Consider the following 15,285-nt stretch of genomic DNA (forward strand, 5'->3'; position numbering starts at 1 on the left):
GGCCATTTTAATGATGTTGATTCTTCCAATCCATGAGCATGATGTTTTTCCATTTGTATCATCTATGATTTCTTTTAGCAGTGTACAACATTTAGTTGTACTTGTTAATATGCTTATCTTTCTCCTTCATTTGGACTGTAAACTCCTTGAAAACAGAGCCTTGGACATAGAGTTTACTCAAATATCTTTGGGACTGTTAAGAACTTTGGAGAACAGCAAGTGTTGGGGGGGCAGTGATATGTTTAATATTGGTGATTGCATTTGAAATACAGCAAGATACTCAAATAGAATGTCTGTTAACAGTTAGAACATGGCCTGACATGATTAAGGTGGTACATGTAGGTCGTGATAAGGTATGAGTTGCCAAGAGACCTGTGGATAGATTCCCAGGTAATACCCTCATTTAAGATGTGGGCAAGATTTTAGAAGGGAGTGCATGTGAGCAGAGGAGGATGAGTTTAGAGACCTGTGAGAATAAGTAAGTGGTACAGTGGATAGAAGGGAACGGTATTGTCAGATGACACAGAAGTATAGAGGAGGATGAGTACTGATAAAAAGCCTGAGATCATTAATAGATGATGGCTAATAGAAGTGTTAATAGAAGATAGCTCTTCATAGAGCATCTTAGTAGTGTGTGGGCAGAAAAATGGATCCAGTTTGTCAGGGTCAAGATGAGAGTGGGCCATTAGGAAGAAGCATTGCAAATAGACCTTTTTAAGATGTGGGATAAAAGGAAGGGGAAAAAAATAGCTTGATGGGTTATCAAAATGTAGGAGAGACTTGTTTTTTTGTATTGGGGAGGTGGGTAGAGAAACATGGTCTTTTATGTAGTAGAATGTATCTGAATATTGGCTAGTCTGAGTGAGGGAACCAAGAGAAAAGGGATGGAAGTGGTGGTAGCTTGCTGTGGTAATCAAGGAAGCAATGTCTTGGAGCAGACTTGAGTACCCTGGGTAGTGACAAGAGCTGGAGTAATTTAAGAGAGTCTTTGAATCAAAAGAGGAACATGCCAGGAAGTTAGAGATGTGTCCATGCATCATATATGACTGAGAAAAATTTCTGATGGAACTGAGAACTCAGTTTTTAAACTTTTACCAACATTGCTCAGCCAGATGGTATGTCTATTCAGGGTTAGCTAATTAACCAGGTGGGTGGTAGGAGGATAAAGAATAAGTGAGACATAAGAGCAAAAAAGAGTCGCTGACCATTGAGACGTAAGCATTTTTAGGGAGGCAAGTGTTGATCAGAAAGGGGATCTTGACTACCTTTGAGCTTGAAGGTCAGAATGTATACACATGATTCAGTAGAAGTAAAGAGAAATAAAATGAGATACTGTTCATTGGAAAGGAAATTTTGAAAGTAGAAAATTTCAAGGAATGATAATGTGTGGCTCTACCCTTGAATAGCAGGTAGAGAATGTAGATCAAAGTCTTAAAATGAATGTCAGGAATGTGTGAAACCAGAGTTTGAAGGATCATCAATATAATGTGATGGAGTGGGTTACAATTCAGCACATTCCTAATGTCCATATGCTTTGCACTTTGATGAGTTAACCATAAATAAATTCTTGTCTGGCATCCTCTTAAAATAGAATTTACCTTATTTTCCAGCCAGATTATTTAAATGTTTTGAAAAAGTGAGTATTGATTTACTGAACTGTTCTTTAATAGTTACAGCTGGAAATTGCAAAAGATCATCAACTATCAAACTATATAAATAGAGATAAAGAAATGGGAAAGTGCCTTCTTCCCTTAGTTCTCTACTCAGTTGGTGAAGAACTAGAATAAATCATATTGAAATCTAGATTTTTTAATTAAGAAAACAGAAAGCTCATGTTAAATTTACAGATAAGAGTTATGCCTCCCTCAATATTGCCAACTTTATTTTTGTGAGCTCTTTCAGTGACATAATGAGCATCCTGTTTCCTTAAGCATTTGAGTGTAGGTTCTTGTGAATTGACAGGATAGAAGCTCTTAAGAACTGAGTAGGCTGGCAGAGCAGCTGGTGTGACATTCAAGTGTTCATGTTGCCTTCTAGCTCCCGAACAGAAGGAAAAACACAGTTTTAATTTAGAAATCTCTTCTTTGACTATAGCTGAAAATTTCAACACCAGTGAGACTGGAAAATGATAGAACATTTGGTTCTCATATTTAACTGGAGATATAGTATGTTCTTATATTTGGTAAACTGCACAGGATTATATAAAATTAACTTTATTTTTTGAGCTTTTCAAAAGCTTATTTTACTATGAAACTTACTGTAAAGATGAAATGTTTCTAAAATGCCTAAATAGAACAATAGAATAGCAGAAAACAAAGTAGTTTATTTTATGGGAGAGCAAGAGAAGGTAGGTATCTAAGTTCTCTGTTAGACTTTTAAAAATTAATTAAATTTTTTAGGTGTTTATAATAATTTGACAGAATTTGTTCAGAATATATTAATATGAGTCTTCACACTCTTTGAATAAAAAATTATTTGCAGTGCTTGTGTATATTTGTGAATTGTAAGGCTTAAATACTAAAATAGTAGTATACTTGGTACTAAAAATCAAAACAGAAGGAAAGTATCAACTCAATATTTTTAGAAAGTGGTCTGCTTTCAGCTATGCATGCACATTAAGAATAGCATAATAAAGGACCATGAGTAGGCTGGGCACAGTGGCTCACGCCTGTAATCTCAGCACTTTGGGAGACCCAGGCGGGCAGATAGGAGTTCGAGACCAGCCTGGGCAACACAGTGAAACCCCATCTCTACTAAAATACAAAAAATTAGCTGGGCATGGTAATGGATGCCAGTTACCCAGGAGGCTGAGGCAGGAGAATCGCTTGAACCCCAGGAGGTAAAGTTTGCAGTGAACCACGATTGTGCCACTGCACTCCATCCTGGGTAACAGCGAGACTCCGTCTCCAAAAAAAAAAAAAAAAACCGTGAATAATTTGCTTATATTTGTGATTTGTGTCAGGAAACTTTTGGACCAAGATGACAATCCAGCAGTTTGTTCCTTAGTCAAGTTTCAGACTACAGTTAACAGTCAGTAGTGGTTCTCCAGACTAGTAGCATTAGCATCACTGTCATCCGAGAAGTTGTTAGACAGCCTCATGAGGTGTTCCGTCAACTGAGTGAGGTTCAGCAGTCTGTGTTTTCAGGAGCCCTTCAGGTGATTCTGATACATACTGAAGTTAAGAACCACTCATCTCTAGTGTGTTAACTTTTAAATTTATTCTGGTTTTGGTAAATTTAGAGAGATTGTTTTTTGGTTTGTAAGTACATCCTTGCAAAATTAGACCAACCTCCCAAGAGACAGGTATCATAAATGTTTGGGATAAAATGATACTATCTGACTTGACCATAGACCAAAAATGTCTATAGTTAACTTCAAGATATCTGTGTTTGAGATCATTCACATTAAAATTTTATCATATACTCTGCTTAATTAAGTACTTTGTTGGCATGAATGGATAATCTGTACTGAAAATGACAGCTATCAAAAGCCAGAATAGTTATCTAACAGCCCCAGGGAGCGGGGCGAGTCACCTATTCTGCTTTTGACTAGCATATTTCTTTGCAGACTAAAAGGCTGTGGGAAATAGGAGCTGTGCTTGGGGTTTTCGGATAAGAAAACTGGGTGGTTTTTTTCACACTTTCACTGAGCCAGACGATTATAGTGTGGTTTCATCATTTTAATTGAATTGTGGAATTCTGAAATATGAGAGAAACAAAATAAATAGGCCCTGTAAATGCACATGCAAATAAATTTTAACTATTATCTATAAACGAATCCCATTTCCTCTGACTAAAAACAGATGAAAACAATTATAAAGACTGCTGTGCCATCCAACTCCTCCCTGCTGACTCCTTTGACAACTATTCGAAAAAAGGGACAAGCAGTGGAAAGTGAAAACAAACAGCTAGAGAGGACAGTGTAGTGGGAATAAGAGTCAAACTTCAGAGAAATGAAGGCAGCAGAACATTTCAATAGTCAGGGAGTGGTTAACAGTAGCAAAGGTTGCTAGTAGGCTAAATTAGGACTAACTGTATCCATTAGATTTAAGAACACGAGGGGGTCATTTGTCACCTGGAAGAGTAGTTTCAATGCAGCATAAAAGAGGAAGCTAGATTGTAATAGGTTTATTTATGAGTGGGAAATAGTGTAGAAACAGCAAATTTCAGAGCAGATGATAGCTAGCTGTGGAGGGGTGTGTGTGTGTGTTTTCCAAATGACCTTACTTAAATCTTGGTAAGATTTTTTTAAAATTTCTTTATTATTTAAACTTACTTGCTACTTTATTACCATGTTGATTTGGCAGGTTTGTGTTTAGCTTGCATAACCCTAAAAAATTATTTTTTAAATAAATGTATTGTTTCTTTCAGGCTATATGAATATTATAATTCAGTATTATTTCTTTGCATACCCTCAAGAATCTAAGACCGTGGTTAAAAATCATTGCCATGTAGCAGTCATTTTAAAATCTGAAATATCATTTAACTTATTCTGTTGTCTAAAATGATTTAAAGCTATAGTGTATCTTGTATACCAAAATGGTTTGAAAACTTCTTGAGTGTGTGACCTTCTCTTAACTTATCTAACACCTAACGTGTGTGTATATGTGTGTGTGTGTGTGTGTATATATATATATATATATATATATTTTTTTTTTTTTTTTTTTTTGAGACGGAGTTTCGCTCTTGTTACCCAGGCTGGACTGCAATGGCGCGATCTCGGCTCACCGCAACCTCCGCCTCCTGGGTTCAAGCAATTCTCCTGCCTCAGCCTCCCAAGTAGCTGGGACTACAGGCGTGCGCCACCATGCCCAGCTAATTTTTGTATTTTTAGTAGAGACGGGGTTTCACCATGTTGTCCAGGATGGTCTCGATCTCTTGACCTCGTGATCCACCCGCCTCGGCCTCCCAAAGTGCTGGGATTACAGGCGTGAGCCACTGCGCCCGGCCTTAACGTATTCTTTTAAACAAAGTGTTAGGAAGTTTTGTTTTGTTCTGCTATTCAAATTGTGGTTACTTCCATTGCGAAATCTGTTTCCAAATTGATTTTAGCTTATGGTTCAAATGGCATTTCTGCTCAGTAACCTTTTGAGTACCTACTGTGTTCCAGACAGTGCTAGGGGTTAAAAATGAATGTTACAGATTGTCCCTTGAGTTAAAGTTCATTGGGATAGACAGAGTGGTAAACAAATTATTGCAGCTATGTGATAAAAGCTGTAATAAAAGAACAAATTAATGCCTTCCTTATTCTAATCTAGTTATTTCCCACCCTGAGAGATTTGCTAAAGTGTTCATGCCAAGTTTGTAACTGACAGCAGCTGTAACTTGCCCTTTAAAAGTACTGTACTTAGTCTATGCCTCTGGAAGAGTCTAGTAGATAAGTTACTTAGGGGAGTAGGACTAATTTTAGTCAACACAGACACAGCAATGATATTTATGAGTCATTTGAGACTAATAAATCAGGCATTTTAAAGAATGCTTATTTTTTGCTTTATCAGCTCTGTAAAACTTAAAATCCTGTTTGGTGAGTTTACTCTTGTTTATATGTTATTCTTTACTCATCTGATATAAATTACTTTTCTAAATAAGCAGAATAGACTTAATGGTCTTTTATGTGAGTGTGTATGTTTTCTTTAAGCCCCTTAAAAAGTGAAAAATGTGAGTTAAGAGTAAATTTAAATTTGAGCCATTCCTTGATTTCTTTAAAGTATTTTAATGAAATAATTTGAATGTACCAAAGCTTTGTAGAATAACACTCTACCATTCTTAATCTTGTAGTGTCTCTTTGATATGTATAATAATAGACCAACTGCTCTTGTCCCCATAATAGTGAGAAACTACATGCAAGCATTTATATTTAAGTTTAGAGTAAATTATCATGGTTGAAAGACTTCAGATTTTTAGGGTGTGAATCGAGTAAAAGGTTATTGTCTTTTTAAGTGACTATATAAGAAGGCTGAAAGATTATAGTCCCTCTTGATAAGATACAGAGATCAAAGATGGATAAAGCATGGTTTTTGCCTTTAAATAATTTTTCAGTGTAATGGGCCATAAATTTAGGCTCAGTTATGTAGTATACTATCCAGACCTTCTACAGGACACCTATGGTGCTAAGTTTCAGATTGTCCACATTGATTGAGAATAACTGCTGATATCGAGGAGGAATGAGTGGGATAGGGCTGGATTTTTTTAACTCATGAGGTAGTTGTCACTGTCAATAAAATGCCAGTAGCAATCACAGTGAGAAACAGCTATGAGGCTAGCTATGGCTCTTGCTGTAACTATGTTTGTATGCAAAGGAAGTGGAATTGATTTTATGTTAAAGAAAAAAGCACACAAAGAAAATGACACAATATGAAAATAGAGTTCTCTTGAGTTCTTTCTTGAAAGGCTGTAGTCAAAAATTACTTTTTAGTTCTTTGTCAGTCAAATGGTGCATCTGATGGTTAGGGTGTCAATACCAGTTTTAAAGTACAATGCCAGTTATTTCCCTGAGAGCAGTAGCTCCCTTAAAACCTGTACATTGTTTATCCCATGATCTAAGTTTCAGCTATTTATTCTCATTTTTAATGATATGTGAGTATTTAATGCTCACTTTATTTTATAAGTATCTTTATCCATTTTAGAAGTAGATGATTATGAGTGTTTGGTTTTAATGTCTATAAAATAAACTATTGGATTTGATCTCCAACATCCCTTTAGCTGTTAAATTCTAGAATTCTTTGTTTTGTAACCATTATTTAACAGAAAAGTCTTTTAAATAGTGTTTGATTTTGATTTAGTAACTTTTATAAAATGTAATACTTGCTTAATCACTCCAAAAAATTAGTAATTACTTTGATTAAGGTATCATTTTAATATATTTGGGTCCAGGGAATAAGTTCTAATTGTGTACAGTTATGTCAAAGTTGACATTAATTTACGAGATGGTACACATTGACTTCTGAACACCCAAGAACTAAAAATTTGAAACTTAAAATTTTGTATTCTCATTAAGTGAATGAAAATAACAGTGTCTTTATCTTTAGAGGATTTTTTTAAAGAATGATAAATCAATTATTTGTGTTCATATAGAACCAGTCAAGGATTAAGAACATTTGTAAATACTAGCCTTACATTTAAAAATTTTACTGAATCGTGTAATAAAACAAGTAAAGCAAAATTTGAGTTAACTTTTAAATTATTTTATTATATCAAATAACATACTGATTATCTTTTCCTTTAGGTTTAAAAATCTTATTTCATTAAACCTTCTACATCTGAAATGGTTTGAGGTCCTCTTCATCTGGGGTGGGAGAAGGCTATTCTCTGCAGAATGTATCTGCAAATATTCTTAAAGAACAGTAAAAATAACTAAAATGTATTTGCCATTTACTGTGTGTCGGGGTAAGTTCAAAGTGTTTTACATGTATTTACACATTTAATGAGATGTGTAGTGTTATTGTATCTTTATTTTACACATTAGCCTGTAACATAATAGGTGTGTTTGTCCAAGGCAAAGTAAAATAAGTCTTGTTACCTCCCTTTGTTAGGTATTAGACTCCTGTCCTTGCTGCCTAAGAACATACAACACTTTGAGAGTAAGGAAAGCACTTACATCAGTCATGCTAACTAACACCAAATTAATGCATTTTTAGCTTTGAGTAAATTGAATCTTCGTTTTTGCATATATGCTCTTGCATTTCTTATATGCCATATTTGTAGTTATGTTTTGGGAATTAAATGTAAGAGGTCGATTCTTTTATACCAGTTAACTTTAGCCTCTCCTTCTCATTTGTCCAGATCCTGATTCTGTCATGTAACATATTTGCTGCTTTTTTACCTAGCTTTGAGTTGCTAATAGATTGGATAAATACAACTTCCAGGTCTTCAAATTTCTAATGAAAATTTAGAATCATTCAGGAATTAGGAACCCAACAATGCATTAAATAAACCTCTTTCTAGATTGGTCCTCTTGCATCTAATATATTTAGTTGTATTAGAGTGTACTTCTGTCTTGCCTGCAAAAATCTCATGCGATATAAAACATTGATAATACTTTTTAGCACTCTGTATCTTACCCGTTAATTTACTTTGCTATTTTTTGTATTTAGTTTTTCTAATAATTGATTTTTTTTATTGTTGCATCTGGATATCTTTCATATAACTTTTCCTTGATCTGTAAAGTGACTTTATGAAAGAAGGAATTCAAATTGTATTATTAACCAACCTGTCTCTTTATGAGTTCCACTACTAGGATATCATAATCATCCTTTTGTCTTTTTCGAAGGCTCTACCCATTCACAGTAAAGATATAGGTCAGTAAGAATCTTCCTTATTGTTCTTTTTGAAAACTGTAACCATTTTTGCCCAACTCCGATCTTCAGCTCTGTGTGTGTGTGTGTGTGTGTGTGTGTGTGTGTGTGTGTTGGTAATACCTCAAAGACTACCAACAGTGGTTTTTCAGAGACAGCATTTTTTCTAGGATAAATTCTGTATGTAAGCCAAGGGACCTACATGTGCTTTCTTTAAAATTTCCCTCTTCTTGGGCCTCGGCTTCCACTTAACAACATTTTTTGTTAGACTTTTCAAATAGAAGATAAAATTCTTTTAGAGAAGAAAGAGAAGCAGAGTAGATTTTCTGCTTTCTGTTGTATATCAATTCCAAATAGTGTGTTTCTCACTTGATTGTCATGTTGTAGCTAACAGGTGAAATACAAAACTTTTTTATTGTCCTTAGTATTTTTGTCAATCAGCCAGTTAGATGAATGGAGAGTAGGTAAAGAAGAAAATTATTGTAAAAGGAGCTATAAATAATCTAAAAATAGACAACAACCTGCTGTATAATTTGTAGGTAATTGGTAATTCAGAAAGGTCCACTTTGGGAAAGTGGCTCATTTGCATTTGGTGCTTTTGTCTGGACTTCCTTTTCTTTACAGTGAGAGAATTGAGCATGATTAATAATCATGTACTTATCAAAGCTCTGTGGCTTGCAAAGTAATAGAAAACTGAACCCCTGAAGGGCATTTATTGACAGATTATGGAAAAGATCAGTGATAGAACAAACTTTAGTCACCGATTGACCCAGGGCCTCAAATAATGTCCAGGGTTGACAGGAACATTGCTCACTCGCTCTCTGCCTCTCTGCTCCACATACTCTCTGTTGGATCCATTTTCAAAGGCTTTCCCCTGGTGGTACTGTATGACTATGGTAGCTTTTCATGTGTATATCAGATTTAAGTTTAGTTAGAAGAAACAAGTGTCTGCCCAGAGTCACAACAGAAGTCTTACTACCACCCATTGGCTCTTGTTGGGTCACATACGTATTCCAGAACTGATAATCAGCATGGTCAGTAGGGGTGTCTGGGAATGGGGGTAGAACTCTGCTCCCACTCTGTTGAGAGCTGGGAAAGCACAGATTCCTAAATGAAAAGTGAGGCTGTTGCTGAAAGACAAGGAAAGGGGTGCTGAGGTGGCAAATAGCAAATACAACAATGTTTCTTCAGTTATGATTTATTGTGTAAATTGGTACATTTGCTATTATTTCACTATTTTGTGACCTACAGAAACTTCCATTCTGACCTATTAAATGTGGAGACACAAAGTGGAGGCTGTATAGTAGATATAGGTTCCAGTCCTAGCTGTATTATGTATCCCTATTGTTGAGAAATTTAAAGGCATTCAGTGAATAACATTATTTTCTCCTGTTTGAATTCTGTGAAGATAAAAGACAGATTGGCACATAGGAAAAAAAAAATCAGTTTTATTACTGATAAAAGCTGGGCTAGATGACTTGGTTTTTGTGTGACAACAGCGAGGCTCTAGTATTGAACCCAGAACTAAGCAATTATTTACCTCTACTCCAGTAGGCTTTTAAACCTTGGGATCTGCCCCTAAAAATTCAAACTGGAATACATGAGTCCTACAGTTATCTGGTTCCTCGAAAGCAGAGATGAAGAAGCTACATATGTCTGGTTTCTCTAGGAAAATCTGTCAGGCATGTCATTTCACATCCGTGGTGATTGATGGAGTAGCAGGCCAGGAGTTGTTGAGAAAAATTCCTCTTTGTGGAAACCAGAGGACAGATGAGCAAACATGCCCTCAGCACACAGACTTATCTTAATTATTTTATCTGTTAAATAATAATCTATTTTAAGGTTAGTGTGATGTTCAGGCCAACAAACTCTGGATATGGAAACCTAAGGAGACGATCAAAAACCACCATCTCCAGGTTTTGAAGTTGGGTTATTATAATAATTGATGTATGTGTAGGAGGGAAGGCACTTTACCTAGGAGATGAGTAAAATTGGTAATAATTAGACAAGCATAAGGATTTGTGTAGTGGGAGGAAGCAGGCAATGAAAGAAAATGTCTTGCAGAATCCATAACTATCACATCTTTGCAGATTTAACCTAAGGCAAACAAACTTTTCTCATCTAGCCATCCTCAACTCACTGGTATGAATTCTGTTTTTAGCCTATTCTCTAGTTCAGTAGTTCTCACAAGTGTGCTCCCTAGATGGACAGCATCAACCTCACCCAAAAAATTATTAGAAATGCAAATTATTGAGCCCCACCTTAATTTACCTGAATCTAAAGATGCTGGAGGTGGGGCCCAGCAATCTAACCATTTCTCCAGGTGATTCTGATGTATGCTAAAGTATGAGGACTATATACCATGATTTACAGACATCTTCATAACAGTTTCATAGCTGAAGATTTATTGCATTTGCCAGTATCTTTTCTAATAATCAACGTTCTAAAAATATTTTGGAGTGTAGGTCGATTGCTTGAGGTGGGAAGAAGCTGAATCTGTAAATGTAGCCAGATAGTCATGAGCAATGGGACTGCATTTTCATCTTGGAGGTTTAGATTTAATGACATGATGCCTTTTTAAAAACTAAATGTAGCAGCAAAACACTCAAGGTATTGTTATATATGAGATATTAGAATGAGGAAGAACCAGGGGGGTAGTGATTATAATTTGCATAGAGGGACTTGAAGATCAGGAAGAAAAGGGGTTACATACAGAAGAGACTTCTCAAGGGTACAATTAACTTAGTAACTGACTGAAGCCGAAGAGGATGGAATCAAAGATGATTTATGATTCCTAGCCAAGGCTATAATGATAATGGTGGTGGCAGAGCTTTTAATTCGTGAGTGAGATGAGTCCATTGTTGGGCCTGTTAACGTTGAGGTGATTGTATGGAGAAGAGAGCTTATCTTTAGGCATATTAGAGTAATAGAACGACTTGAAAGTATGGTGAAGAAATAAAAGTAATGCATGTATTAATTCCTCAAACTTAGTGAAAGTTCTGTGTGTCTGGTACTCAAGATGTAGTAGTGGACAGACCGCCCTCAGAACTAATACTGTAGATGGAGAGGAAAAAAATAAAATATAAACAAATGAACAAGATAAATTCAGGTAATAATAACAGTGGGCAAGGAAAATAAAAGAGCAGAGAATTTCTTTAGATAGGGAGTCACAGGAAGACCTGAGGTGGTGACATGTGACAGATCATATATAGTTTTTGACAGCCAAAAAATGGTAGAATCACAGTTGCCAATGAGAATTGCAGGAAATAATATTAAAGTATCTATTATACTTTTTGTCCTTTCAGGGTATATTTCTTATGAAAGACTTGGAGAGAGAGAGAGAGCGATCTAAGTATAATATTAAAAGAAACGAGCTTGGAGACAGTCCACCTGACACATTTCAGCCATTTGTTAGCTGGGCAGAAACTCAGTTTCTTGAAGTCTGCTCTTCTCAGTAGAAGGAGGAGTAACACCTTATGGGATTAAATTGTGATGATTAAGTGAGAAAATGAAATTAAAACAACTAGCATAGTGCTTGGAACAATAACAGTAATGCTGAGTGGATCATAAAATTCAGTCCTGTGAAGTGCAATTTCATTTAATAATGATGCAATCTAATGTCTTTTGATATACAATTTTATTTAAAAGTTGTACTTTGATCTTTTATCATGCAAAATGCTTTAAAAGCACAAGACTGCTGTTCAACAATATTTTTATTACTAAATAATGTACTTTAGCTACCTGATGACATTTAGAAAATATGCTTATGTGCATAATACTCTAAGATAGATTGTATTAACTTTTAAATGTTTTCTTCTTACAGGTGTGTACATCTCATGATTGATATGGAGAAACTAGCCATGGGCCAAAGGTCAAGATACTTCTCTGGGAAATGTTGCTGCTGATGCTGCTTTACAAAGTCATACAATGAGTGTTTGGTTTATGAAAGATTTTCATATTTAAAAGATTTTCATCTTGGAAATACATCAAGTGAAAAAATTCTTTTGGGAAACATTTTCCTTCTGATATATTATACTTGTAATGGGTGACATGGCAAACAACTCGGTTGCTTACAGTGGTGTGAAAAACTCTTTGAAGGAAGCTAATCATGATGGAGACTTTGGAATTACGCTCGCAGAGCTGCGGGCTCTTATGGAGCTCAGGTCCACAGATGCATTACGAAAAATACAGGAAAGCTATGGAGATGTCTATGGAATTTGCACCAAATTGAAAACATCTCCCAATGAAGGTAAGTTTTATTATGTTTGATTTTGGTTCTTTGTGCAAAGAGTGCTATATATTTGGATTATAAAGCTTGCTTACATTATCTTGGTGATTGTATGATCATGGCATAATTGTAGTGACATTAAAAATGGGTTATAAGATTAGTACAGTTAAAGTATTTTTATATTAACACATAAATGTTGCAAATTAATGTATATGTTTTAGATTGGATACATGAAATATTTTGTTCTATTACACATATTATTGCTGCCTGTTTATGTTAAAAAGATTGTCTTACCTTTAAACTATAGAGGATGGAATCAGGCTTGGATGCCTCCCAGATATTCCAGCGAAAAAAAATTTTCAGAGCACTGTCCTTCATTTTGCTAGGTGACTTAAAATAGTTGTCATTGTCATTAGCTGACTGAGTTGGTTTTAGCCTATGGGGCTTAACCTAACCTCTAATAATTAGTTTAGGAGGGCCTAAGTCAAATGAAATAGATGAGATGGAAGTTAGTTTTTCACCTTACAGACATTTCTTTAATTAAAAATAGTTTTCAGTCTTTGAATTGTGTTGACTATCTCTGTGTTCACAGAAGCTTTTGGTTTCATACATTTTTATTTGTGCTAAGTTTCTTTTTGAGAATCAAAAAGGAAAATTCATCATAACTTTCTGGCATTATGGTCTTTGAAATGATTTCAGAAGATTGCCTTTTATAAATTAATCAGATTGAACATAAAATTAAGGTTAGGACGTTTCAGGAAAGCATTTCCAAATTGTAGAGGCACATTGGGGAGGGACACATGAGGATTAATAGGGATTACAATTTATTTTGTTAAGGATGGGAAATTATTAACATAAAATTTTAGAATATATTACCATATATTCCAAAGCCAATTCTGGAGAAATTATGCAAATGTATTTTTCTTAATATTTTTTCTGAAACATCTTATGCCATGCTATTGCTTAGATAATATTTAATGTAATAGCAAAAAGTCTTTTCCAAAGCTAAGTAACTTTAAATTATATTTAAAAATTCTTTAAAACCTTTGTAACCTATGTAATTCATTGTGAATTGTTAATTATTTTAATGATAGGTAGTTACTTTGATTTCTCTGAAGTAGAAAGGTCTTGAGGAAGCCAGAATCAGTATTCACACATGTCCCAACATGGCTTCTTCAAACTATTCGGAATATTTTCTTTTCCTGCAAGATCTGTTAACTCTTCAAGATTTTTTTTTGGATCTTTTCAAGTTGGAACCACTAGAGACATCAGTTTCTTAGTTATACCTTAGATATGCTATACCATTTTGATGTAGTTGGGATTGATTACTACTCCAAGATTGATCCCAACTATTAATACATTAAAATGGTATTGCATATCTAAGGTATAACTAAGAGTATCAGGAACAGTTTCCATGGACTTTTATAGACAATAACTTGACAAAATTTGGAGCTTGTTCATTATGCAACCCAACTTTGAGACATTACAATATCTTAGAGATTTGTGCAATGGTGTGCGTTTCTCAGCTGGTACATCTATTAATTCAGCTTAACCATTAAAATCTAATTCTTTTGTCATCATCAAGTTGTTAGGGGGCACTAACATTAAGGACCCCTCAGTGTAACAACATAGTTTGTTCATAAAAGTCATATTGAACTTCACTTTCAAATCGTCACTCAGCTGTACTTCCCCTAACCATGTCCTTGCATTTCTCTATTAGTTAATCAAAATTCTTGTCTTCTCATAACTGAATACCCCTGCATTTGAGAATGAGAATGCCTTCTTATTTTTATAGACATGGTTTCTCTTTGGTTTGCACTACAGTTTCTTTTGTGCTTTTAAATAGAGCAGTACCATTTAAATTGGTTCAGTTAGTGAAGTTAACTGAAAATTTTGCATTTAGTACAGTGGTTTTTAAAATTTGAGAAGGGGATAAGTATATGCTCTTTTGACAGTATGTTGGAAGCTATGGATAATCTCTAGAACTCTCCACTACCACTGAAAATTCTATGTGAATTGTTGCTGCTTTGGGCTATTAAATAAATTCATGCATTATTATCCCCTCTTTAAATCATAGAAAGTTATTGCTCATGTTCTGTCTAGTATTGTGAATTTAATATTTGCTAAAATTTGTACAAACTGTTGTCCTCACTGTTTATATATACACCATTTGTTATTTTGAAATGGTCTTTTAAAAAGAATGTGAAACAAGCCATTTTAAGCATTATACTTATATTTATGGTTGAAAATACAAATGAAAACAGCAAGCCACGTGCAGTGGCTGACACCTGTAATCCCAACACTTTGGAAGGCCAAGTGGGGAGGATTGCTTGAACCTATGAGTTCAGGACCAGCCTAGGCAATATAGCAGAACCCCATCTCTACAAATAAAAAGATTAACCACTGTGGTGGCACATGCCCATAGTCTCAGCTATTCAGGAGGCTGAGGCAGGAGGATCACTTGAGCTCAGGAGTTTGAGGCTGCAGTGAGTATCATTGCAACACTGTACCCCAGCCTGGAAATAGAGACCCTGTCTCAAAAATAATAAAACACAGCAGCAGCTTTCATAAGAACATTATTTCTAAAGAAATCTTCATAGTTGTAGTTTAACTTAGTAGAAATAATTCACTCAGAAACACTTTCTCACTGATCAAGCATACAAATGGTAATAAATGAAACATGATCTGGAATAAGGAATTAGGAGTTTGTATGTCCGAGGAAATGAACTAGACAGCAAGTACTCTTTTGTTAGAATAACCTGT

At 35.0% G+C, this 15,285-nt stretch overlaps 1 protein-coding gene across 8 annotated transcripts in view; it reads left to right on the plus strand.

The window, feature by feature from the left end:
- Window positions 1-15,285, plus strand: part of ATP2B1 (ATPase plasma membrane Ca2+ transporting 1) — a 118,372-nt gene that overhangs the window by 39,500 nt on the left and 63,587 nt on the right. For all 8 annotated transcript variants that reach the window (XM_039471918.2, XM_039471912.2, XM_039471915.2 and 5 more), the window contains exon 2: window positions 12,118-12,543. In XM_039471918.2, coding sequence (XP_039327852.1) covers window positions 12,336-12,543 — 208 coding nt within the window. In that variant the 5' untranslated portion in view covers window positions 12,118-12,335. The remainder of the gene's footprint in view (window positions 1-12,117; window positions 12,544-15,285) is intronic.

Source organism: Saimiri boliviensis, chromosome 7 (genome assembly GCF_048565385.1).
Source record: "Saimiri boliviensis isolate mSaiBol1 chromosome 7, mSaiBol1.pri, whole genome shotgun sequence".
In the NCBI taxonomy this organism is placed as follows: domain Eukaryota; kingdom Metazoa; phylum Chordata; class Mammalia; order Primates; family Cebidae; genus Saimiri; species Saimiri boliviensis.